Genomic DNA, 25,100 nt, shown 5'->3' on the forward strand with positions numbered 1-25,100 from the left:
AGACGTAAACTTGTGAATTCATGCTGACCACATGGAGGCTTTTGGCTGCTATCCTTCGAGGTCAAGTGTAACACACAGAAAATCCTAAAAGGTTTCAGTTGTTGCCCTCGTACCTAGAAATCTAAATTGTATCTTAAAATTTCCTCCACTCTTTGATATCTTTGAGTTTAAAGCTTACTGAAGATAACACCTTATTTTGAATCTAGTAAATACATTTCTTCTTTACTACACATCTCGAAAATAGTACCTAAAACTACTGAGACGGGGAAGATGAGGGGGTGCCAGAGGCTGAGAATGATGAGAGGACTGACCACAAAGGGGCATAAGGCAGCTTTTTGGGGTGATGGACATGTTCTGTGTTTTGATTGTGGTGGTGGTCGTGCAACTCTGTCTGTCAGAATTTACAGAATGGTACACTGAAAAATGGTTAATTTTCTACATGTAAATTATATCTCACTACATCTGATTTTAAACACAAGCGGTCAGGGCCCGGTGGCCGAGTGGGTGTACAGGTAAGGGAGACATGCTGGAGTGTGGTTTGGGTCTCAATCCTAGCCTTGGGTCTCTAGGAATATAGTCAGAGCCTAACCTGCTAGGGAGAGGAATTACGAAGAGTGGATACACTGCTGTTATCCATTTGCCCTCCAGATACACTCCATCCTTCTCCACCTTGCTCTGTGCCCTGGGGGGTTCGCTCATTGGGTATACAAGGAGATCAACGGGTTCCCTTAGGCTCTGGCTTCTGGCTGGGTTCCACCAATGGGAGGAGAGCCGAGGGAGGGGAGAGAGTGAGGTCTGCAAGCTGGAAAATTTCCTTTCCTGCGGAGCTAAAACATGTTGAATGACTTAATCATTTCGGCCAGTCTTTTGTTTATTACCATTTTACAGATGAGGAAAGGCATCTGAAGGAGAATAAATCCTTGCCCAGGCGGCATAGCTAGTAATGGCAGAAGGACAATACAGACAAGATGCACTCGTCTATAGAGTCTGGGCACGTAACCCTCGCTCTGCTCATCCCAGGCACCAGAAGCCCACTGCATACAGGCAGCTCCCTTGTTAGAGCTGTCCTCTCCCACGGAGCCCAAATTGGCCTTCCTGTCCTTCTTGCCCTGGGGGCGTGGCTCTGCCCTGGGCAGCCCCACACAGCAAGTCTGCCCGCTCCGCCACACAGCAGTATTATAGACAACTCTGGAGAGCCATGCTTGTCTCCTCAAGGCTTCCTTTTGGGGATTGTGCAATATTTGTCTGGGGTCTGTTATAAAGAGAACAATCTATACATATCTCGTTATTAGCAATTCCCACAGAGCAGCATGAAGGAATCAATCTTAGAGAGAAAGGCTTTAATACAGGTTCCTGTATCTTTATCACTTTTTTGTCCTCCTAAAAGATCAAGTTCAATCATCTCCGTTTCTCATTCTTTGGGCTATAAAGCTAAATCTATGGCTTCTATCCAAAAGGCATGATACGAAGTCGAAGAGAAAGGAGAGAAAATGAGCTTATTGCTCACTAATAACACCCAGGCCCAAAGTGCAACGGGCCTGGGCTTATGAAGCTAATGGCATCTGAGCCCCTGACATTCTGTGAGCTGAACCAGATGGGGATAATGGAGGGGAAGAAGCAGGCTAAAATCACCCTGGTCTCTATTTCTAATCCTCTCTCTAGTTATCTCATGTCCACTTCACATGTACGTGGGCCCCAGGACGTAACATGCGCCTTTCTGCCTATACTGTTCTTCCGGTCTAGAAAGGCCTTGGCTGGTTTAACCACCTTGCAAGGTCTTTTATCCAAACAAGTCTCACTGAGCACAGCTAGCGTGTGCCCTGCTTCGTGCAAGGAAATGAATATGCAGCAGAGAATAAGACATCAGGAGACAGGAGTCTAAGCAACACCACCCCAAAGAGAAGGGAAGCCTAATATCCCTCCTAACCGGCTTGCTGCCATGCTTAGGCCAGTGGCATGGTGAAATGTCGAGAGATCTTGAGAGAGCCTGTGCAAGTCTATGCAAGTCACATTTAACGCCACCTCAATCAAACTGGATGACCAGGGTTCTTCCAGATCAGGAAGTGCAATAATATTCCAATAAGCAATGCTCTTCTAATAACTATCTTTTGAAAAGCAGCAATTAAGCTGTGCAACATTTTCATTTCTAAATTCAACTATCACTTCAAGCAAGGGTTCTGATTTTTTTTTCCCCAACCCACAATCAGCTGCTGGTGAAGGTGAAAGATGCCATCCAATTATTAAAAAAAAAAAAAAAAAAAAATCCCTCACTGCTATTGAGCATGTTGGAATATTCCACGGTACGTAGTTACCCCGAGGCTGCTACAGCCCATGGTTGTGACTCCACCATAATGTCCTGGTTCAATTTCCTGTAGGCAGAGAACTGCAAATTATCTTATTGGGATTTCTCAACAACCCTTGAAGTAGCCACTGTCATTATCCTCATTTTACAGATGTGTAAACTGAGGCCAAGAGAGGTTAAGTAAACTCACCTAAGGTCATAAACTTAGGATCTAACAGGATCGTCTACTCCCACCATATCCTGGGTGGAGATAACTAAGCTCCACAGAAGGTAACAGTCTCCCGAGTCCACCAGCAAAAGACATCTGTCATGTGACCTGTGCTTTTTCAACATCATCTCATTTAGTCTTTTCAGGAGGAACGACAACCTCATGAAAGAAATGCTATTCTTCCCATGTTGCAGATGAGGAAACCAAGGCTCAAAAGGGTTACACAGCTGGAGAATGGCAGAGGTGAGATTTCCATCAAATCCGTCAGACTCCAAACCCTGTGTTCTCTTCTGATCGGAATACTGTATTGCCTTAAAGAAATCACTGTAAATGACACCCCTGCCCTGCAGGATGGCGCTGGACCTGTGATGGAAGAAACAGCATTCTAAGGTAATCTCAGCTCTCCATTGAAATGCAAAGCTATTCCTGGGTTTTGTATTATTAACAAGCCTTTTGTCTCCTGTTCCAAAGCCTTTCTGGCAAGAGAGGTGCTTGAAGAGTCCTCAAGATATTAATCCATAGCTCATCTGCAGCACTCAGTGTCTGCTTTTCACATAGCGATTCAGAACACAAGGGGAGCTGTCAGGTTTCTCTGGATAGAAGCAACTGTCAGTGAAGCAAAAATCAACTTTTGTCCTAAAGAACTGACGTGAGGTGCTCTTTTGGTAATGATTCTTCCTGCGGCTGGTTCCAAGGAACAGCAAGAGATCCCCACAAATGTTTTCTGACAGGTCCCCCTGGTTGTTCTGTCAGCTGCCCTTGTGACTAACACAGACTGGGAAGCCCGCAGGTGCTTCAGGGAGACAAGGCTGGTCCAAGTTCTCACTCAAGACATCCTACTACTCTTTCACATGTGCTGCTACTAGTACTAATATAGTAATAATTACAGTACCTAACTTGTATTGAATGCTAATTCTGTGCCAGAGAGTGGGCTAGGTACTTCACGCAAATTATCTCACTGGAATTTCTCAACAACCCTTGAAGTAGCCACTATCATTATCCTCATTTTACAGATGTGTAAACTGAGGCTGAGAGGTTAAGTAAACTTGCCTAAGGTCCTAAACTTCTAAGTTGCAGAGCCTAATTTCAGAACTCAGGCTCTTAACTACGAGGCGACGCCCAGTTTCCTCTCCTGTAAAGTGGGGCTAATTGTGCCAGCCACACCTATTGTAAGAACCATAAGCGAAGTGGAAACCGAGGTGCAGAGAAGTTAAGTCACTGGCTCAAATTTACACAGTCAGCCAGTGATAGAGCCAGGGTGGGAAGTGGGGTCTTTTGATTCTACATCATCTGTTCAAGCCCAGAACCTCTAGCACAGTGGCTGAAAGTATGGCCTTTGAAATCCTATGTCACTTATTGGTACTGTGCCTCTGGCAAATTGTCAACTTTTCTGAGCTTTAGTTTCCTCTTCTAGAAAACACAGAAAATATTATCTGTCTCACAGAATTCTTGTGAGTGTTCAGAGAGACGATACATAGAGTGGGTTTGGACCAACCAATGCTAGACACATAGTAACAATATTAGGTTGGTGCAAAAGTGATTGTGGCTTAAAGGGTTAAAAATAATTGCAAAAACTGCAATTACTTTTGCACCACCCTAATACTACATGAAGATTGGAAAGTTATAGCATAAAGCCTAAGACAGTGAGCTCAAAAGAGAAAAAAATGTAACAGCATCGGCTCAAGAGCCTGCGTGCCTAGTGTTGGTTGGATCGCGGGCCTGCCATTTACCATGTGACAGTGGATGAGTTACTTACGCTCACTGGGTTTCAATGTCCTCACCTGTAAACTGGGAATAATAACTCACTGGGTTGTTGGGAAATTTCAATGAGAAAACACAAGCGAAGAGCTTAGAACAGAGAGGAGCATGTGGGCAGCACATAACCAAAGCTAACCGCTCTTCTTATTAATGATATGACGTGACCCCTATTATTTTTACTACTCTGTACCACACTGCCTTTTGTGTTGAAAATGTTTTAAAACAATTCTACCCAATAAAGCATTATTACCACGGCTGTACAGCGTCATGGTTTGACTTACAACTAACCCTCCCCACATATCATTCTCTTCCCATTTTGTTCCGCAGAATTCTTTTCTTCGGAAAAGAAAAGGCAGAGTATTGAAATGGAGACTAAAAAGTACACGAAAACCTTCATCAGGGGAATGGCTAACTAAAGCAAGACGCACATCCTCTGCAGTTGCCTCTGTGACAGGCATCCTTTGGAGACAAAAATACACATCTTCTCTCTGAAGATGTCCCTCAGGCTTCCCAGATTCTCATCCCAGGCCAGTACAGCTAAGTAACAAGGGAGGAGGGCAGGAGAAGTCAGCCCTGCAGCCTTTGTGGGTGCTAAGTGCTGACTCCAATTTCTCCATCTTCCTATGAAAATAACTGCAAATGTCTCTGCAAATAAAAGGTCACTGTTTGCCCGTTTCCCAGGAAAGTTGAATGTCAAGCGGATCTGTCAGGTTTCTGTCCAGATATGGTAGCTCTGAGCAGACACCAGAGAAAGAACAATTCTTTCCCACACTGTTTTCTCCACCCCTTCTGCTGGTGAGGTGATACAATTCTTATCTAGAACTTGATAGGATGTAGAAAATAATTACAAATGAAAAGGTTATTCATAATTTTTAAATGAGTTAATTAGTAAACCCAGTCAGACTCACTCATTACAGTAATTAATAATTGATTATACTTGAAATTAAAGACAATTTTTCATCAAAAATCTAATTAAATATCTGTGCTTTTGCCTGTTGATTAGATTGGTTGGCCTGCTGGAAAAAGAGTCTTTGTTAAGGATATTTATGCTTGGCTGAGACAATTAATTTGATTTTTAATAATTGATAGTTCATTACAAGTTAGTCACCACAGCCTCCGATTATGGCCGAGCAACAAGACACTCATCGCTTACCCCAGCAGCTCGAGGAGACCAAACACCACGGTGGCCACCCCCAGCCCTGGAGGAAAGCTACGGAGGGGAGGGACCTCACACCTGCAGCAATGCATTCACCTGCACTAGCTGACTCCAGCCTCACGAAGCTCTATCTTTCTGAGGTGATGGGTTGTGCCTATTTTCTAGATGAGGAAATCAGGGCTCAGAAAGAGAAGTGAGTTGCCCGAGGGCAAATAGTGGCCAGGTAGCAGAACTGGGAGTGGAATCCAGGCTGTGAGAGGTCAGGTGTGAGCTCTGAGTCTCCAGGTAACAAAGGGAACACCCCAGACTTGCTTCTCTAACTTGGTCTTTGGATACGGAATCCAGAGTCCAGTCTTAAAGTGTCCACACGCATAGAGTTTTATCAGAAAGATGTATTTATCCTTGGCAAGGATACATTACCAATGGCCCGACCACTTGTAACCTGAGACACAAGTTCTCCTAAAGTGGCCTCAAAGCTATCCCTCTTCTCCACCTGCATTGTCAGTGTCTTACTTGAAGCCCTCAGCTTCTCCTGACTCGGTTATTGCAAGAGGGCCTGTCCTTCCTTCCTCTACCCTTATCTTCCTAAGATAAAATCTGGGTCCTGCCACTGCTTTCAACCCTCCAATGGCTCCCCACTGCCCATCCGAGAAGGTCCTTAACTCGGCCTCCAAGACGATCTTCATAATCTGACCAAACTCTCCTGCATTAGCTCCAACACCCCTCAGATGCTTCACACACAGAAAATGTCTTTGCCACCACACCACTGTCCTCTTTCGAGTCTGAAACTTCCCTCGGGTTAAAATACCCTCTCTGCATGTCTACTTCTGCTTAACGCCCACGTGAAGATTGAGCTGAAACATCACCTTTCCCAGGAAGCCTCCCCTAGTCCTCCTGCGGGGGGCTGGGTATTCCCTCAGCCCCGGGCTGCTTCCATCACTGCCAACATAGCTGTCTCCTTTTCTAAGCTACGACACCTCAAGGGCAACGACCATATCTTTAGCTCTAGCATTTAGACTAGGGTTTCCGGGCGGGAATTTCTGCCCGTTCTCGAGAATTTTTTTCGCTTTCCCGTTCCCGAGATACAGTCTGAATCCCGAGATACAGACTGTTTTCTGTTCTCCGTGATGAATCGTTTCCACAAAGTGACGGCCGATGCTACCAACCACCTGGGTTCAAGGAGCCTATTTTCCCGATTTCCCAACCAACTTTTCTCGAGATTCAGGAATGGAAAAGTGAAAAAATTCCCGAGAATGGGCGGGAATTCCCTCCCGGAAACCCTAATTTAGACTATGCCTTGCTCAAAGCAGGTGCCCTGCACGGTTTGCTGAACGAAAAGTAAAACTGACAAAATCACACATTCAAAGACTATCAATGTTGGAAGGAAAAGTAACTGTCATCCAGTACAAACTGCCAGGCAGTGCTTGAGTTTTATTCTTAGTACGCGGTCATCAAGCTCTATTTGCATCCTTCCTATAAGAGGGAGCTCACGACCTCCCACAGTCACCCCTATCTTTAGATAGCTGACAACTGACCACGTATTTTTATTAAATGGGAGAGGAAGAAACCCATAGGATATAAATAGAAGAGAGTTTATTTAATCATGTGAAGGTTTATTCTTTCTCCCTGAACTAGGCTACATGGCAAAAACCTTAAGACTTCAACGCAAAACAATGTCTACCTGCAGCAAACTATGTGGCTCTTGACAAACAGTGATACAATTCTTTCAGAAGTCTACTCATTGAGGAAACAGAAAATGTCAGTCAAAAGCAAGAGCTGGTGGTTGGTGGAGACACAGTGTTAGTGATGCCAGGAAGAAACATTCATGCTGGGTGATAGTGCTTGGAAACCCCTAACCCTCACCTGTAACCCAATCGAAGTCCACCAGTCATGCACCCCTCACAGAGCTTGGAGTGGTGCTCACCTCTCCCAGTGTGGCTGTCCCTGTTACTCAATGACCTGTAGGAGGGGTGGCAAATACCTGGTACATCATCAATATTCTCCATTCCTGTGCCCACGACAGACATTACTAATCAATCACACAGACTCTTTTCCATTGAGTCTGAATATAGCCTCAGGATCCTTCTCAGCTCAACTTTCTAGGCAGTAACAACTAATCCATCATATAGAAGAAGAGATGAAACATCTATGCCAACTTTCCTTGAAGTTGTGAAAGTCTCTAACTCACTCTTCATAAGGGGAAAAGAAACCTGGCATACCAAAGGAGACTTATTATAGCTTGAGATATTTAAGGAGACTGCTTTGTCTGCAGGACTATCATCTTCCTGATTCCTTGTTTGGATTCAAGAAGAAATTCAAGAAACTTGAGAGAAAAGTGACTTTACAGCTTACATCACCCAAACCCCCATCCACGTTCAAATCCCTTCTCTATATCCTGAACAAGGAGGGGGCCATGCTCTATTAATCATTCCTAGTGACAGCACTTCCTACCTCTCCAGACAGCCCTTTGTTCATCCACAATGACTTCACTTGTTACAGAGTCCTTTTTCACAATGGGTGGCACTCTGTCTACCTCTGGTCAGTTAGTTCATTTCTACTTACTAGGCTTCTACTGAACAAATCCCCTTTGCTTACAGAATTATCTCAGAATTCCTTAGCATGGGTTCAAGGCCTTCTCAAACTGGCCTGACCTACCTGAAATTACAGAACTATAGAATTTGAAGGTTGGAGAGGACAGAGGGTAAGCCAACCCTGTTGGATGCTTTTACTAACAGGCTGATTTACTTAGAGGCAACAGATTCTACACAATGCCCATGGATCTCTACAGATTAATATCTTCCCTGGGAGCAGACCAAAAAGGGGGGTCCGAAGCAGGAAACCAGACTGTGTGGGAAATACACCGAAAGAGCACTCATGGGGTGGCCAGTTAGCTCAGTGGGTTAGAGTGTGGTGCTGATAACACCCAGGTTGCCAGTTCGATCCCCACATAGGCCACTGTGAGCTGCACCCTCCTTCAAAAAAAAAGAGAGAGAGAAAGAGCACACAGTGGACGGCATCCCGTGGTGGCCATGGGCCAGGAGGAGTGTCTTATACCGCGGAGATGCCCTGGGGGGAGGTAGGAAGGCCGGTCAGTGCCGCTCAGGGGCTCTGTGCATCCCTCAGCTAGCTCGAATTGCTGACTGTCAATCTTGTACCCCGGGATTTCTCTTCCCTGCGTTCCTGAGCATGACTTAACCCTGGACCTCGACTCTCAAGGTACCCTCAGGCAACCGTGTCAGACCTTCACCTTCGGACATGCTTTCCTGGCTTGAGGTAAGCACAGCCCGGTCTTAAGCATCCCATCTCCTTCCTGCTTCTCACTGTAGCTACATGGCACCAATAGGGGAGGCCCGCTGGCTGGCCAGCCTCTCCAACTTGTTATTTCCCTTGTAGTGACTCCAATGTAGGACACTCATGTCGCAGATCACCACCTCAAACGCCAGGCTGAGTAAATGCTTATACCTAATGCGAGGCTTCCAAGACGTGAAAGAGCAGATGGTAAGCTCACTTCCTGGCATATGTGCAGAGGGGAGGAGAAGAGGGCCCAAGGAGTGGAGCTTAACAGTTTCAGGGTGCAGGCTACTCTAGAGCCCTAGGACTGCTTGGCTCACCCTGCATGCTCTGACTGCCATGCTGGCAAGGTGCCTTCATAGCCCACTGGTGTCTTGGTCACTGCCCTCTGGGCCAACGGGGAGTTAAGGGAAGCTGGGAGGTGCTTACCCACGAAGTACGCCAGCAGGATGACCAGCGTGGCTGAGATGACGATGGCGCTCAGGGCGGCGCACTTCCAGTTACAGTACTTGGAAGGCTTCTTGAGGTTGAAGGCTGGCCGGGCGAAGGTGCTGCGGGGCAGGGGCCGGGGCGGGGGTGAGTACACTGTGCTGGACGTCAGAGGGTACCCTGGTGACGTGGTGCAGAACAGCGGGGAGGTGCCTCCGGGCTTGAAGAGGAAGTGCCTGTGGATGGAGAGACACCAGAGGGTGTCAGGTTCTGCTGGCTCACTAGGACCCCAGATCAACCTGGAGGACAGAGGGAGCAATAGAAGAAGCATGCAGAGGAGCCTGGAGAGAGAGAAAGAATCACCACAGAGAAGACAGAGGGACAGGAAAAAAGAGATTCACAAACTGCACCACAAAACAGGGCACACGAGGACAAGTTTCCATGGAACACAGAAGGGACAGTCGCACCCAAGGGGAAAACCACCCAAGCCAAAGTGGAAGGGGTTACCTTCTCGACAGAAGTCTGGGTGTTGAGATCCTTTTCCTGGGAAAGGATGGGGCTGGGACACTGTTTCTTAGGGAATAAACTAGCCGTCCTCTAAAACGATTGCAGTAACTTGGAAAGTGTCTAAAATCCTGTTCTGTACCCTGGAGATAATGGAACCTAAAAATGTTCTTCTCCCTCCAAGACCTACTTTGCCAGTGCACCTTGGTGGAGGAATGGAACGCCGTTCTGTTTAAAGGAGGCTTTGGAGTGTGAGAACCAAGGAACCGCCACTAAGTTCTGCCATGGTCAACAGTCCCCTAGTGGCTGCCACACAGCCAATGGCGGCAAATGCCTCCAAAGCCCTCTGCTCAGAAGCCAGACTGCTGCCTTCCCAGCCCTGGTATAAGCTCTGCAGGAGGACCGACAGGCAACTGCAACCTAGCTGTCACCTCCAGGGCAGCGTGGCGTGGTCAAAGCACACGGCTGTGGCAAACTCGGTGCAGGAAATCCTGCATAGCTTGGCTCTAACCATGGCCATGCGAGGAGTCGTACAAAGCCTGGAGAATGGGGTGCACTGCATCCCCCAAGTCTTAGGGTAAAAGGTAAATCGTAGGGGCAACCTTGCACCCTGCTGGGGTGCAAGACGCCTCAGGCCACAGAATACATATTCGGGGCCAGAATACATACAACACAGGGCCTGTGCTGCACAAAAAATTATTACATGAGATGGCTTTCAGAATGGCAGAGGCAGCCAATGAGATGCCGGAGCCGCATATTAACAAGATTGCTGTTAATATGCTGGGGAACAGGGTCTTCCAAGGATAAACTCTTGCAATTTGAACGTGGACTAGGGATGGACATGCAACATGGCGCCAGCACCTCCTCCGGGAGATCCCAGGTAAAGGTCTCGGGGGCTGCATGCAAGTGCAGGAGCCGCGGGACAGCACACACTGAGGGGAGGAGCATGGGGATGTCACCTACCCGTCACTGTAAGCCCCATCATGGCGGGAGGCGCTGAGAATGTCCATCTCAATGAGGTTGTCCTGCAATGCCCCTAGGAATGGCTGCTTGCCTAGGCTTCTACGCACACATGGAGACATGAATGAAGCAATGAGTCATGCATCAATGCAGGCGGGTAGTAGAGAAACACACAAAGTGGCTGTCTGGCGCAGCTGTGCATGAGACCAGCGGGGACACAATTTCCAGGCGATGGGTCTGTGTGCAAGCCACATGTGCAGGAGGTCTGCTTGGCACAGCGCATCCAGAGGGAGCATTCTCTATACAAACCTGAATGTCTGGCAGTGTGTGTGTGCATCAAATCACAGCCCTCAGGGATGCAGACTGAGTCTGTCTCAGGCACTGAGCTAGGCATGTTACATCTACTTATCTCAAATCTCCAAAACAGGCTACGCAAGGAAGGCAGTATTATCCCCATTCTACAGATGAGGAAACTGAGAAGTGGAGAGGGAACAGGACTTGCTAAGCTTACCAGCTAGCAAGGTGCAAAGCAGAAATTTGAGCCCGGGTGTATCTGGTGCCACAGCCTGCGCTTTCTCCTCTATTTGACATTGCCTACCTCTGCTTAAACAATAGCTTTTGATTTTGCCAGTCCAACGCAAGAAGACAGACAAGCATTCTGGGCCATTTTCTTCTACAGCAGTGGTTCTCACAGTTGAGGAAGCACCAGAACCATCAGGAGAGTTGTGCTCTGCAGAGGCCCTCCCCCACAGATTCAGAGTCACTAGGTGAGGGGCGGGCCTGAGAATCGGGATTTCTTGCAAGCCCCCAAGTTGATGCTGATGCTATTTGGAGTGTCACAGTCCTTCAGCAGTGCAGGGACCTGGGTAATGACTGTTATAACTGGCGAGGATGGTGCCCCACTGGAGACAGGAGGGGGGCTCTTTTGTTCCCCCAAGTGCACTGAGGGCTGTGCAGCATTTTGTGACTTTATCTATTTCTAACCCAGAAGGAAAATAGACACACTAGCCCTTTTTGGTCTCAACCATGCCTGCTAAGTGGCATCATTCACTCTTGAGTGCCCTGGATCCTGTTTTCTGATATTTTCAGGACTGCTGGCACCTCTCTTGAAAACCCTGGAGTGAATCATTTGGAACAAGCTGGTGGTGGCGTCAGCCTGTTGTGTGCATGCGAGGGAGGCACTGAATACAGAACGCTAACTTTTGGGCCCAGCCCTGCCAGGGTCCTTCCTTCTGACTTTGGTTAGGTCTCGAGAACCAGGAAAACCAAATTCGAGACCCTTCTCTGCAACTTTTTTGCTGTGTGACTTTCTGTAATAAGTTTAACCTCTTCTAATTGTATACTTCCTTCATCTGTAAGGTGGGGTTAACAATAGTAAGCTTACAAAGCTGCTATGGGACCAACTGAGTAATGCTGGAAGAATTTTCAGGGGCTAACCAACTATTATGGAATTACTACTCCTAATTATAATAGCTACTTTCTACCATATACTATTCCCTATTCTATTGCTCTGCAACTATTATCTAGCTTAAATCTTATTTCTTACAAGAACCCTAGAAAGCAAGTACCGTCATCTTTGTTTTGTAGGCTAGCAAAGCAAGGTTCAGAGAAATTTTAAGGTCCCATCACAGAGTAAACAAGCAGCAGAGCCAGAATGGAACCTCAGTTTGTCTGACCCCAGAGCTCGGGCCTCTCATAATCCTTTGTCACTGCCCAGAATGTGAATCTGTCCCCTGGCTGGCCTCACAGACCAAAATGAGTAGGGGCTGGACTATCTCAAAGCACTATTGCATTAGCATTCCAAGTAACAGTGAGAACACAAGGCACCACTGTTTTGCAGCCAGGACCACTGAGTACGCCGTGTCAGTAGGGACCTGCCCTTCCGGGGAGTCCTGAAGGACGTCTGGGCCCAGCCACCTGGGTAGCAGGCTGCTCTGGTGGTGTTCTGGGCCCCCAGGGCCTCTCCGAGTGCCTGAGAGGAGCTGAGGAGTGTGGAAGTCCCTCAGAGTGGCCTCATTTGTGCCTCTAGTGAGGTGGCTTCTTGGCACAGCGAGAGGCACAGAGGCCTTGGGGTCAGACAGATCCCAGCTCCACCATTCACTGGCCCTCGGGCGGTGAGTCTCAGTCTCAGATCTCTCCAAGCAATCATAAACTGGGATAATCACTCTCCTTATAGAAGGCCAAGTGTAATTTAGATCATGCTACTTCTCCGCTCTCAGCCCTCCAATGGCTCCACTAGAATAAAACCATCATCCTTACCAGGGCCCCCAAAATCTTGCAAGATCTGACGCCCTGTTACCTCTCCAACCGTGTTTTCTGTGCCACACGTACGTATACCGGCCTCCTTGCTGTTTCTCCAACAAGCTAAGCCTTTGCTGTCCTTTGCCTAAATCACCTTCCCCCAAATATCTGCATAGATCACCCCTTCCCTCTCACCCTAACTGTAACAACTCCTACCCGACTACTCTGCCTCATTACCCCGGGCCCCTTGCAACTGCTTTAGTTTTCCTGACATGACCAGACACACACCATATGTATATTTATCTGCTGACTGCGTTCTTTTCCTAATGCAATGCGAGTTCCATGAGGATAGGAACCTTATCTGTCTTGTTCTCTGCTCACGTGCCCAGAGTCTAGAATAGAGTACCTGGTACCTGGTAGTAGGCACTCAATAAATATTTGCTGAAAACAGCAAATGATGGGGTGTACAAAGAGAAGTGTGCCTGGCGTATTACAGGCATGCAGCTGGAGCTTAATTGGTAGCATGGGTGTAGCAATTGTGTTATTATTCCTCCATTCCCTGCACTTCAGGAGGGAACGTCCAGTCTTTCTAAGTCCATATGGCCAAGCCTGAGGAGGCCCTAACTGCCCCTGTCCAGAGGGCCCAGGGATGAGCTCCTGGGGCCTGAGGCGGGCTGCATGGCATGACCCCAGAATATCTAGATTCTGGCCTAGGACTGTACTCTCAGCGAAGTCAAATCTATACCTCAAAACCCATCAGAAACAAGTAAATATGTTCAGAGAAAAAAACCACCTAAAGGATAAAGATCAAAATGTTAACAGTGAGAATTTTCCAGTGTCTGGAGTGAATGATTGTTATTTTTACTTTCACAATTTAAAACGAAAGTTATTTTAAAAAGCGAGAGAACAATTAGTTAAAAAGTACAGATCTACTAGGACAAAGGAAGAGGCAAAGCGACAGAACAGGGGGTTTCTAGAGTGACAGAGTATAACATTTCCTGAAAGGGCCTCTACACTCATGTTAACTTGGATAGTAATCATTTAGATCACTCAGGAATTTTGGGAGTGTGGGGCATGAGCACTTGCTGAAAATTCAGAATGCTACTGCCTTGAAATAACTTTATTCAGTACTATTAACACTTAGTTTGGGGTCAAAGTATTAGGTCGTATTTAATTGATGATGAAATCAAGGCCCAGAGAGACCTGTGTCCTGCTCCCATACACACAGCAAATCAGTGGTAGAGCTGAAAGTAAAACCTAGGTGTCCTGACTCCTACCTAGTGCAAGGCTCCCCGCTACATTTCCTGCCCACCTCCTGGCCCCAACACTCTGGGTTTCCAGTTCTTCTGGAAAACGAAAGGTACAAGGATTTCCTGATGGGGGCGCTAAGTGGCTGGGCCCTCCTTGAGTAATAGTCCTGCAGGGTCCCCAGCTCACCGCTGTTGGAAGTCAGGTGTACACACAGGGTTCCTTTGGCCCTCACACTGGTGGGTGTTGTTACCTTATGTTACAGATATGGAAACTGAGGCCACGCTAGGTTAAGGGACTGTCCCAAGATCACACGGCAATGAGAAGGCAGGGATCTCTCCGACCTCACAGCCCCGAGATGCCTCCCAGAAAAGACTGACTGACTTTTGGAGAGGGACCTACGGCCAAGTGCTGTGCTGCTCTTGAAGCTTTCCTTAGAGTGTCGAGGGGGGACTGGCTCCCCTCTAAGCCTGAGGACAGTCCCTGCACGGCCTGAAGTGGGTGTCCAGCTCCATCTCTCTTCACCAGGGTAAGCTGAGCTTGCCTGCCATGTGCAGAACAGACAGCTTCTGGGAAGGAAGTGGCTGGGAAGTCACAGTGGCCAGTGCTCCGCTACTGCCCTGCTCACCAGCCCATCTTCTCACAGTGAGCCCGCTGTTCTGGACTGTGTTTCTACCCACAAAGCCTCGGGACAGTCGCCCAGTAGAGCAGGACAGGTAGGGATCAAACCCCACATTTGGAAGCTGAGACCCCCAAGGAGTGGAGCGTGTCGAAGACTTGGCCAAGGCCACACACAGAGTTAGTGATGAAGCTGGGGCTTGAACAAAGAAACAGAACAGTGAACCAAGTCTTCCAGGCCACAGTGATCCTTCCACCAGGCCGATCCCAGGTCCCTGTCCTATTTAAAAGTTGTTGTCAATGCTCAGTTCCACTTCTACCACCCGTAGGCTCCATGCCCACGGGAAAAGCGCAACCTCTTTGTCACGTAACGGACGTCCTCCATCACTGATCCCCATTTACTCTCATCTCCATGGGGCCCCCTGTGCCCCCACTTTACCCAACTCTTAGTCATCTCTCCAAAGCACTCAGCTCTCTCTTGGTTGTGTGCCTTTGTACAACTGTCCCTTCTCTCAGGAAACGCCTACGCATGCATGCCTAAGAAGCTACCTTTCATAATCAGGAGGGTGGCATGGGACAGTGATTAGGTGCAGGGGTCCTGGAGCCAGCCAGCCTGGGTACGGAGCCTGGGCCTGCCACTCACTGGCGGTGGCTCCTTAGGCAAGTTACTCAACCTTTCCGTGCTTCAGTCTCCATCTCTGAAGTGGGGATGATACGAAGACTGCCTACCCCTGCAGAAAAGAGTTACGATAGCAGTCCTGACTGCTGTTCTTTGAAAGGACTGCTCATAAGGTTGGCCCTTGGCTGGTGCCTGGACACTTAGGGCTCAGGAGGGTGCCCGCCACTCCCTGATAAGAGTGGCTGATTCACTGCGCCTGAACTAGTTCTACAAATTGATTGTAGTTTATTCTGAACACCTGCTTTCCTTCTGGGACTCTGGACTTTGGCTACTTGCCAGGCAGAGGTGCCTATGTGATCAGCCCCCACTGACTATCCTGGACACTAAGTCCAACCAGGGAAGCTCAGCAGAGCGCCCGAAGGGCTCGGAGTGTTTGTTGTCATTGTTACTCCATGCTCCCAAGCATCACCTTCCTTCCTGCTCCAAGTACTCCCCCAGTCAGAGCATCATCCTGGGTACCCTGTCTTCTTTCCTTCATTGCCGGGTCTGCCTCCCTCACCAGACTCTGAGCTTCTTACACGGCTTATGTGTCTTATGTATGTCTGTGACTGAATAACCAAATGACAGGATGCCTTCCATCCCAGCTCCTTACGATGCTCAGGGTTTGGCCTGGTCCACCGGACGTTTGTGTGCCATTCTGGGAACCATACTAGGGCTGGACTGGAGACCACCCGGATGGTCTCTCATCCTGGAGGGCGAGCAGGGCGCTTCCCCAAATTGAGCGTGACCCTAAAATAGGCCTCAGGCCCCCAAACCAGGCGTCCGACAAGATGAGCTAGAGCCGAAGCCTGGCAGCTTTCTGCTCTGGCTTCCCCTTTAGTAGATAGGAGCCTGACGGGTTATTAATCAGACAGTCCCTGGGAAATCAATTAGGTGTCTAACGCTGCAGAGTGTGGAGGAAGTGGGTCAGGGTTTAAGGGACCCTGGACACATCGCTTCCACCAGAACGGACCACAGATGTACCTGCAGGCCTTAAAGACACATCTGACCCCAGCTCTAGGAAACACAGGTAGGTCCAGTCTCCTCCCTTGGGGACTCAGTTACCCTTGGGGGCTGCCATAGTCACAGAGGGGACAGAGAAAGGAGTGGGTTAACCTCGTCTTTCTGCTAGCCGTTTTTTTATCTGCCAGCATGAAATCTAAATCCCTTCTGGTCATTTTACCAGCTGTTAGGATATTTGCTAATAAGCTATTTACCCTGTTTCCCCAAAAATAAGACCGGGTTTTATATTAATTTTTGCTCCAAAAGACACATTAGGGCTTATGATCAAGGGACGTCATTCTGAAAAATCATGCTAGGGTTTATTTTCCAGTTAGGTCTTATTTTGAGGGAAACACGGTATTTTAATCTTTCAACATAGACTCAGTTTGACGATGAGAGAAGGGTCTGTGACTGTTTCTCTGGCACCAGGAGGCTCCTTGATCTGGCGGTGCTCGGCAAAGCCATTAGGACAACTACCTCAAGTAGGCCCTGATCACTTGGGCATCTCGGCCTCGGTTTATGCTATGCCTCTCAGGCCCTTCTGACCTCCCCAGCTCTTCCTGAAGCTACTGCTTGCTCTTCAACTCTCAGTCACACTACACCTGGTCCACTGGGACGTCTTCCCTTTCCACCCCACTCAAGCCTCAGGTGAGTATATTTATTCATTCTTGTGTTTCATCATTCATTCATTTCACCTGTGTATTAGTATTTATCAAGCACCCACTAGGATACAAGCCCTGTGTTGTGTGCTGGGGATCTGAGGCAATTAAAACACACATTAATCGTGCATATCTCTATCATAGAACTTATGCTACTGCAAGTCTGTTCTCTAACATGTCTTACCTGCTAGGCACACAGAAGGCATTCAGTGAATATTTAGTGAACAATGAAGCACTACATGATAAATAGTTGAACACTCACTATGTGCTAAGACATTTCCAGACATTATCTTATGTAATTGCCACACCAGCCTCATGAGGCAGTCTGGCGGATTGGATTAAAAGTGGCTAAAAACTCTTGGGCCTCTCTTTGAGAAGTGTGGTCTGTTGTCCCTCCTCTTGAAGCTGGCTGGCCTATGATTGCTTTGACCTGGACAACCACCTACTTTGATACTAAGTGAGACAAATGAACATCCAAGCAAAGGGAGTGGCTACCATGTCCCATGCAGACTCAGAACCATCGATGATTTGCTGGCTTCCTTCAACCATTGCAGTCATGTGACAAACATGTTGGAAATAATGGAGATCTGATTACGCTAGTTTGGGTGAGACGACTTATAATCATCTGACTCAGTCACTGATGGGAGCAAAGGAAAAGTCACATACAATTTTAAAGGATAGTAACAAAAATAATATTAAGAGTCTGGGGTGGGACAGATATCTCTGAGAAATCTGCTTTTGGGAAAACGATTCTATGGGAGTAAAGTGATGCAAAAGATTGTTTTCTCTCACCCCACAGGCTCAATGTGCAAATATCACAGTCACATGCCAGCAGAGGCAGATGGGTACATTTTCCACGTATAGATTAATTTCACTTCTTGGAACGTAGTATGATTTTTGTCCTCGCCACAGATAAGGAGCAGGAGTTGGAGAAAATGAAATCTCTGTTTCCCAGTACTTTGAGACCAGGTTCCAACTGTACCAGGCTGGGACATTTCATCTTCAATTTAGAGAAAGCAGGGAAAGGCTTTCAGTTTAGAGAAAGCAGGGAAAGGTCCCCCAAAGTCGACAGTGCTTATCTCAAAGGGGTAGGAGTATGGGTAAATCTAATTGTCGCCTTTATATCTCTCTGCATTTTCTGTAGTGAGTTTTTGTAATCATAAAAAAAAAATTTTCATTCTGGAAAAATCGTGGCTAATCAGAGGGAAGGAGGACAGCTACAGAACTGAAACTGACTGAAGTCCCTGAACTGAGGGAAGCATTCCACAAGGTTGGAAGAAGGGAGAGGTGGACGGGTCCAGGCCAGGAGAGACCTGGAGAAGGTGGCTGTGGTTCAGGGAAACAGCACTGAATACGGAGTCAGGCAGCCTGGGTTCAAATCTTAGCTGTACATCAATTGCCTCTGCGACCTAAGCTAGTCACTGACCTTCTGATTCTCAGCTTCTGAAACTCCCAGATGGGATCACAAGAATACTACCCCCTTCATAAAGTTGCGAAAGATATATCGTATCACAAGTATGAACGTCCCTGTAACCAAAAGCTGATATATGAATGTTAGGCATTATTAGGGCTTTGGGTATAAAAGGGATAGGCCAGCAGGAGAGGCGAGGGAGAGGAGGGGAGCAGAGGCGGGGAGAGAGCTTTTACTACATACCCACCACAGGCCAGGCAGGCCCCATGCAAGGCGTAGGGTGGCCGAATCACAGTAGGGAAAGTTGGAGGCTCCAGTCACTGACCGGAAGCCTGCTCTCTGCCACATATCTGTGCCAGCCACCTTCACACACATCGGCTCTCCTATACTTTTCCAACAGCCCTCTTCAGAGAGCCACATCCCCACTGTGGTGACAAGGAAGGGAAGGCCCAGAGGGGTTTAGCAACTTGACCAAGGTCATAGCTTTCATCAGCGGCAGGCTAGCCCTGGGCCTGGGGGCTGCGTGATCCAAAGCCCCTGCTCTTTCTGTCCTACTTCCACCCCACGGTCCTTCTCTCTGGCAGCCAGAGAGCCGCATCCCTAAGCTGTGCACCTGACCCCAGCTTCCCGGGCCAGGGTGCGTGAGGGGCACATAGAAGGGGTGTCAGCCCCGCCGCCCCTCCAGCCACCCGGCCCCCCGGCCTGCTCCCGCTGGCCCCAACCCCAGCCCGCCCCGCCCCCAGGCCCCGCACCTGGTCTCCAGGGGAATGTTGCTATTGAGCCAGCTGTCCTGGGCGTGGGCTGGCTCCTGCGCGCCACCGGCAGGGGGCTCTCCGGAGAGCGAGTGGTCAGTGGGGGCCGGGCTGGGGTTGCTCCTCGGAGTGAAGTTGCCCCGGTTCAGGGAGTTGATGGAGGCTGCGTGGTGCTGGTTGGGGGTGTGCGCATGCGAGAGAGGCGGAGGCGGCGTCCGGAGCCGCGAGTGGTTCTGCAGGCCGCCCGGGTGATCTAGGGCACAAACACGCGCGGTCAGCGGACAGCACCTGGCACTGCCACGGCCTGAGGTCCGAATGAGGACCACGTGGGAGATGATAGACCATCAACGGGCTCTGGCAAATCAGACATATTAGTAATGCATTCAGTAAATATTTACTTGACAGGTATTTATTGGGCACCTACTATTCTAGGTGCTGGGGATGGATACATCAAGGAACAAAACTGGCACAACCCCTGTTCCCATTGAGCTTAAATTCTGGTTAAGAGAGACAATAAACAAGATTTTTTAAAAAAGACTAGCCTCAGTGTCACCAAGTTCATGCTGCTTCTTTGATAATTTTGGGGTGGTGGTTTTCAAAGTGGGGTCTGGGAGCAGCAGCTTCAACATGACCTGGGAATTTTCTAGAAATGAAAATTCTTGGGGCCCTACCCCAGACTTACTGAATCATGACCAATTGGGGCAGGTTAGCAATCTCATTTCACAAACTCTCTAGGTGATTCTGATAGATGCTAAAATTTGAGAACCACAGATTATATGTAACAGTACACAACAAATGAAACAAACAAGTAAAATATATAGTTTACTGAGACGGTGATAGATCTGAGAACACATAAAGCCAGTAAGGGGCCTAAGGCCTGTATATGTGGGGACAGTGATAAAATTTTAGAAAGAAAGGTGAAATTTTAGGCTAGGTGGCCAGTGATGGACTCAGGGAGAAGGTGAATTTTGAGTAAAGGGAGAAAGTGTAATGAAAAATCACCTAGGATTATTAAAAACCACCAGTGTCCTGTTTCCCCAAAAATAAGACCTAGCCGGACCATCAGCTCTAATGCATCTTTTGGAGCAAAAATTAATATAAGACCCCATCCTATATTATATTATGTTAGATTAAGACCCAGTCTTATGTTAGATTAAGACCCGGTCTTATACTAGATAAGACCGGGTCTTATATTAATCTTTGCTCCAAAAGACGCACTAGAGCTGATGGTCTGGCCAAGTCTTATTTTCAGGGAAACGCCGTAACATTTATGGCGCCCTTACTGTGTACCAGGCACTATTAGGTGCCCTCTACATGTTTAAATTCAGCTAATCCTCACAGGCCACTACAGAGCAGGTGATGTTTTTATCCCCATTTCACAGATGAGGGAATTAAGATAAATATTGTATTTACTCCCTTCAACTACTCAAGCAATAGATATTATCACCAAATTTATAGATGAATAACTTAAGACTCAGGGCAGGTAAGTAAAGTACCCGAGGGTACCTGGCTAAGTGGACGTTATTTACACAGAAAGAAAATTTCTAGTGATGCCACAGATGGGGCACGTCCTGGAGGTGATTCTTAACTACCATCTGCCTAAGCTGTGCTCACGGAAAGCCTAGTCTTTGGAAGCTGAGGATATTATGGGGATGAAGAAGTCAGGAAACTGATTTTATTCTGGACTCTGCCACTTATTAACCATATGACCGTTGTTATGGACGACATGCTGTGTCCCCTCAATATTCATATGTTGAAGCTCTCACCCCCCATGTGATGGTACTTGGCAATGGGAAGTAATTAGATTTAGATAAGGACATGAGGATGGACTCCTCATGACGAGATTAGTGTCCTTATAAGAAGAGACCAGAGAGCTTGCTCTCTCCCCACCGTGTTAGGACACAGCAAGAAGGCATCTGTCTGCAAACTAGGAACGGGGCCCCACCAGACACCAAATGTACTGGCTGGCACCTTGATCCAGCCTCCAGAACTGTGAGAAATTAATGTGTATTGTTTAAGCCACCCAGTCTAAGGAACTGTGTCATAGCAGCATATGCTAAGACAGAAACTGGTACCAAGAAGTGGGGTGACACCTAAAAAGGTGGAAGCAGTTTTGGAACTGGGTAATGGGTAAAGCCTGGAAGAGTTTTGAGGTGCATTCTAGAAAACGCCTATATTGCCATAAAAGGACTGTTAAAGGTGATTCTGGTGAGAGCTCAGAAAGAAGAGAGCTGTAGAGAAAGCTTCCATCTTCTTGGAGAATACGTAAACAGTTATGTACAAAATGTTGGTAGAAATATGGACATTAAAGGCAATTTTGTTGAGGTCTCAGACAGAAATGAAGATCATGTTATTAGACAATGGAGAAAAGGTGATTCTTGTTACAAAGTGGCAAAGAACTTGGCTGAACTGTGATTATGTTCTAGTGTTCCATAGAAGGTAGAAATTGTGAGCAATGAAATTGGATATTTCGCTGAGGAGGTTTCTAAGCCAGGTGTTGAGGGAGTGGCTTGGTCCTCCTGACTGCTTAAGGTAAAATACGAGAAGAGAGAAATGATTGAAGAAGGAACTGATAAGCAAAAAGAAACCATAACTTAAAGGTTTGAAAAATTCTCAGGCTGCCCATATTGCAAAAAATAAGAATGCATGTATGGAAGAGGACGCCAAGGATGTGACTGACTGACCATTTGAGAAGGAGATTAATTTGGGTGTAAACCATGGACCTAAAGAGCCATCCCAGAAGGACCACTGCCAGTGTGAACTGAAGGGGATGGAGATGGAATCGACAGCTGTTGGATTTCTTAGAGTCTACGGGACAGGACGATAAAGCTAGTAGGCTGCAAACTTGTGCTCTTCTTCAAGAAAAGGGAAGACTAGCCTGAAGGAGATTCAGAGATCATCAGGGCCACTGCGCCTAAGACTAAGACAACTTGTGTCACTTAACCTCTTTGAGCCTCAGTTTTCTCATCTGTAAAATGGGGAGAGTTCATTAAGGGAAGGAATCACAGAGCTCCAGTGATATCAAATGAGGCAATCTGTGGGAAGGAAATATTTCCGAAGTTCACAGTTTACAAAGTGTTCCGCTTCATCAGTTCCCCATGAGAATCCTGTATTTCATGGAGGAGACTGAGACTCAGCGAGTACAGGATTCAAACCCAGGCAGCTGTGCTCTTCCTCGGCCCAGGAGACCGCTTCCTGGAAACCACTGAGCTCAGTGAAGTGTGAGGCACTATCACTGTTATAGTTATTTTTAGCGGAAGATGCATCACTCTCTGCTTTTCAGGTAACTCAATCTTTTATGCCAAAGAGTTACAAAGCAAATCTGAAGGGAGTTGGGGGAGAAGAGGGGTCGAAATAGAGAAAGAAACAGAAACCCATCTGAACGATCACTTACTTCTTACAAACTGCTCCCTTCAGGATAAGGCCTACCCTTCTACCGAGCCCTTCAGAATTTGATTTACACCTGTCTTTCTAGCCTCATTTCTCATCACCTCTCTCCTTGGACCCTCCACTTCAGCCACACTTTCCTCCAGAGGATAAGAGATCTGCGGAGGCAGATCAATGGCTGAAACCTCATCTCCAGTGAGGATGGTCCCCAGGAAGGCCACAGAATGTGGATGGTACCTTCGGAAGATATGCCATGCTCTGGTCCTGGCCCAACAGACACCCAGAAGGATGCCCCTTGATGGGACAGAATCTGGGAGCCAGTAGAACAGGCCGAGGGTCCCGCTTAGAAAACAGATAGTTTCGGACCAGGCAGAAGGTGAGAATATGCAGGGTCATTTATTTTGTTCCGTTGTCCTCAGGCAGCACTTTAATGGAGACATTTGGAGCCTGGGACAGAAGCCAGCAGCAGAAGTGGCCTCCTGGGATGACTGAATGTCCCCCCTACCCTTGGTCCTTCAGGCTGCTGGCTGCAGTCCAGGGCACCAGAGCAGTGAGAGGAACTGGACCACTAGCATCCAGTGGTTATCAGGAGGCCAGCAGACAAGAGTGAACTAGTCCTTGCTCCTGACCCTTCTCTAGGTGACGTCCTCCTCAGGACATTTTACCTAACTGATATTAAGAGTCGCTGCCATGTATTTGAACACTTACGGCACGTAATTTCACAACCTTAACTTTCGAATGCTCACAACAACTCCTAGAGGGCAGAATTATCATTCCCATTTCATAGATGAGGAAGCTGAGGTTTACGAAACTAGTGAGTGTTCCTCATTAATCCAAAGCCTGAACTCCGTCTACCAAACCATGGTGCCTCAGCATAAAACACAGACACCTGCTTGACTATCTTAGACCACGGCCAATGGCAGGAAAGCGTTCTTCAGTGCAGACAGCAAGCGTCTGAGGTCTGCTTCTGGACGGACGTCTGCTTTGTGACTACGTGGGGACACTAGGCCCTGGCTTGATAACTATTTAGAAGCACTGCCAAGAATCCCGAAATGGTAAGATTTTTGAGTATACAGCCACTGGCCACAGATCTAAAAATCTAACTTCTAAAAGGAAATACTCCTATGGGGATAAGACACATCCTGGTCCAAATCCTCTTTAGTTTTTGAAGCTCAGTCAACTGCCACCCCCACCAGAAAGCCTTCCTTGATCTACCCTCCTTAATGTTCTTTCCTCCTCCATTGAATACTGATAACGTAGACAGCAGGTGACCCGGACTGCACACCTTTCCTTTTCTCATAGAGCTTGCATACTTAGCTCCCCATCTTGTCTCCTCTGCCAGGTGTAAAAATTCTCATTCCTTCTGTTCTGGTGATCAAAGATCCTAGAACTGAGCAGATACTCAATACAGGTTTACTGAGTGAGTGGTTCATGTATGTGGCTGCGGCAGTCTGTCCGGGAGGTAAGGCTAGTGTAGAGAATGTTTGTGTGCAGAAAATGACTACCCTGGGCTGTCCAGGCTATGGACCTACACAGGCCTTTATTCACTTGCCTGGAGCCAGAGTTCCAGATGTTTCAGCTGGGTTCTTTGTTTCCCTTTCCTCATCCCTTAGGTTCTGACAACGCTTGGAAAGGGGACCTTGATGTTTTCCAGGTTCCCAAGAGAAAGGCTCTGTGTTATGGGACTCAACTCAGCAATGGCAGCTCACTCAACCCCCCAAAAGAGACATGATCTTTCCAAGGAACAAAGGTTCCCTCTGGTCTGAGTGGCGTCTCCTTTCTGCTCCTGTGGCCAAGCGGGAGGACAGAGGGTGAGCGGACACAGAAGTGCCCTTGTTTTCTCTCGTTCTTCCTTCCTAACTTATACTCCCTTCTTTGAAGGGAATCTCAGAAGCAGCTAACTCATTCCGCTGTGCTGGGTGCCTGTTCTGTGCCATGTACTCTAAACCTTTTGCTTGCTGGGAACACAACAGTGAGTGAGGGACAGAGATGGCCTAAGAGAGGAACTCTCTTCTGGTTTCTACTCACTGGCTGGGCGGCCTCCAATAACTCGCTACACCTCCCTGGTGCTTGGTCTGTGCACCTGCGGAAGGGTGTACACATTCCTAGGTCACCACTTTCTGAAGGATGAAAAGCGACATCCTTTGCTCAAGTGCCAAGTACAGAGTGGTCTCCTCCTGTGCCCTGAGGGGAAGGCCCATCTGCCACTCATCCCCACATCCCCAGTAAATATTTATGGAATGTGGGGGGAGATAACAGCAAACGAGGTAGGTGGACTTCTTGCCTATACCAGCAATGGCTTTTCTCCCGCTACCTGGGAGTCAGCATTGCTATATTTGCAAAACTGTGCTGTAAATTTCAATTGACACCCTCTTCTCGCAGATTTAGCCACTAAGTGCACCTCTGTATCCAGCCCAAATCTGAATCATCTTACTGTTACATTACACACCTCTGTTAGTAAAGGCCACTGGCTTATCTGAGTTTTGCAAGGCTGATTTTCCAGGACATTTTTTTGT

The 25,100-nt window shown here is 47.7% G+C and overlaps 1 protein-coding gene across 1 annotated transcript in view; it reads right to left on the reverse strand.

Annotated features, from left to right (window-relative positions):
* The window catches only part of TENM4 (teneurin transmembrane protein 4), a 719,375-nt gene that overhangs the window by 207,613 nt on the left and 486,662 nt on the right, over positions 1-25,100 (reverse strand). The window contains exons 7-9 of the mRNA XM_033120388.1: positions 19,198-19,450; positions 10,612-10,710; positions 9,145-9,380 (exon numbers count right to left, since the gene is read on the reverse strand). Coding sequence (XP_032976279.1) covers positions 9,145-9,380; positions 10,612-10,710; positions 19,198-19,450 — 588 coding nt within the window. The remainder of the gene's footprint in view (positions 1-9,144; positions 9,381-10,611; positions 10,711-19,197; positions 19,451-25,100) is intronic.

Source organism: Rhinolophus ferrumequinum, chromosome 11 (genome assembly GCF_004115265.2).
Source record: "Rhinolophus ferrumequinum isolate MPI-CBG mRhiFer1 chromosome 11, mRhiFer1_v1.p, whole genome shotgun sequence".
Lineage (NCBI taxonomy): Eukaryota > Metazoa > Chordata > Mammalia > Chiroptera > Rhinolophidae > Rhinolophus > Rhinolophus ferrumequinum.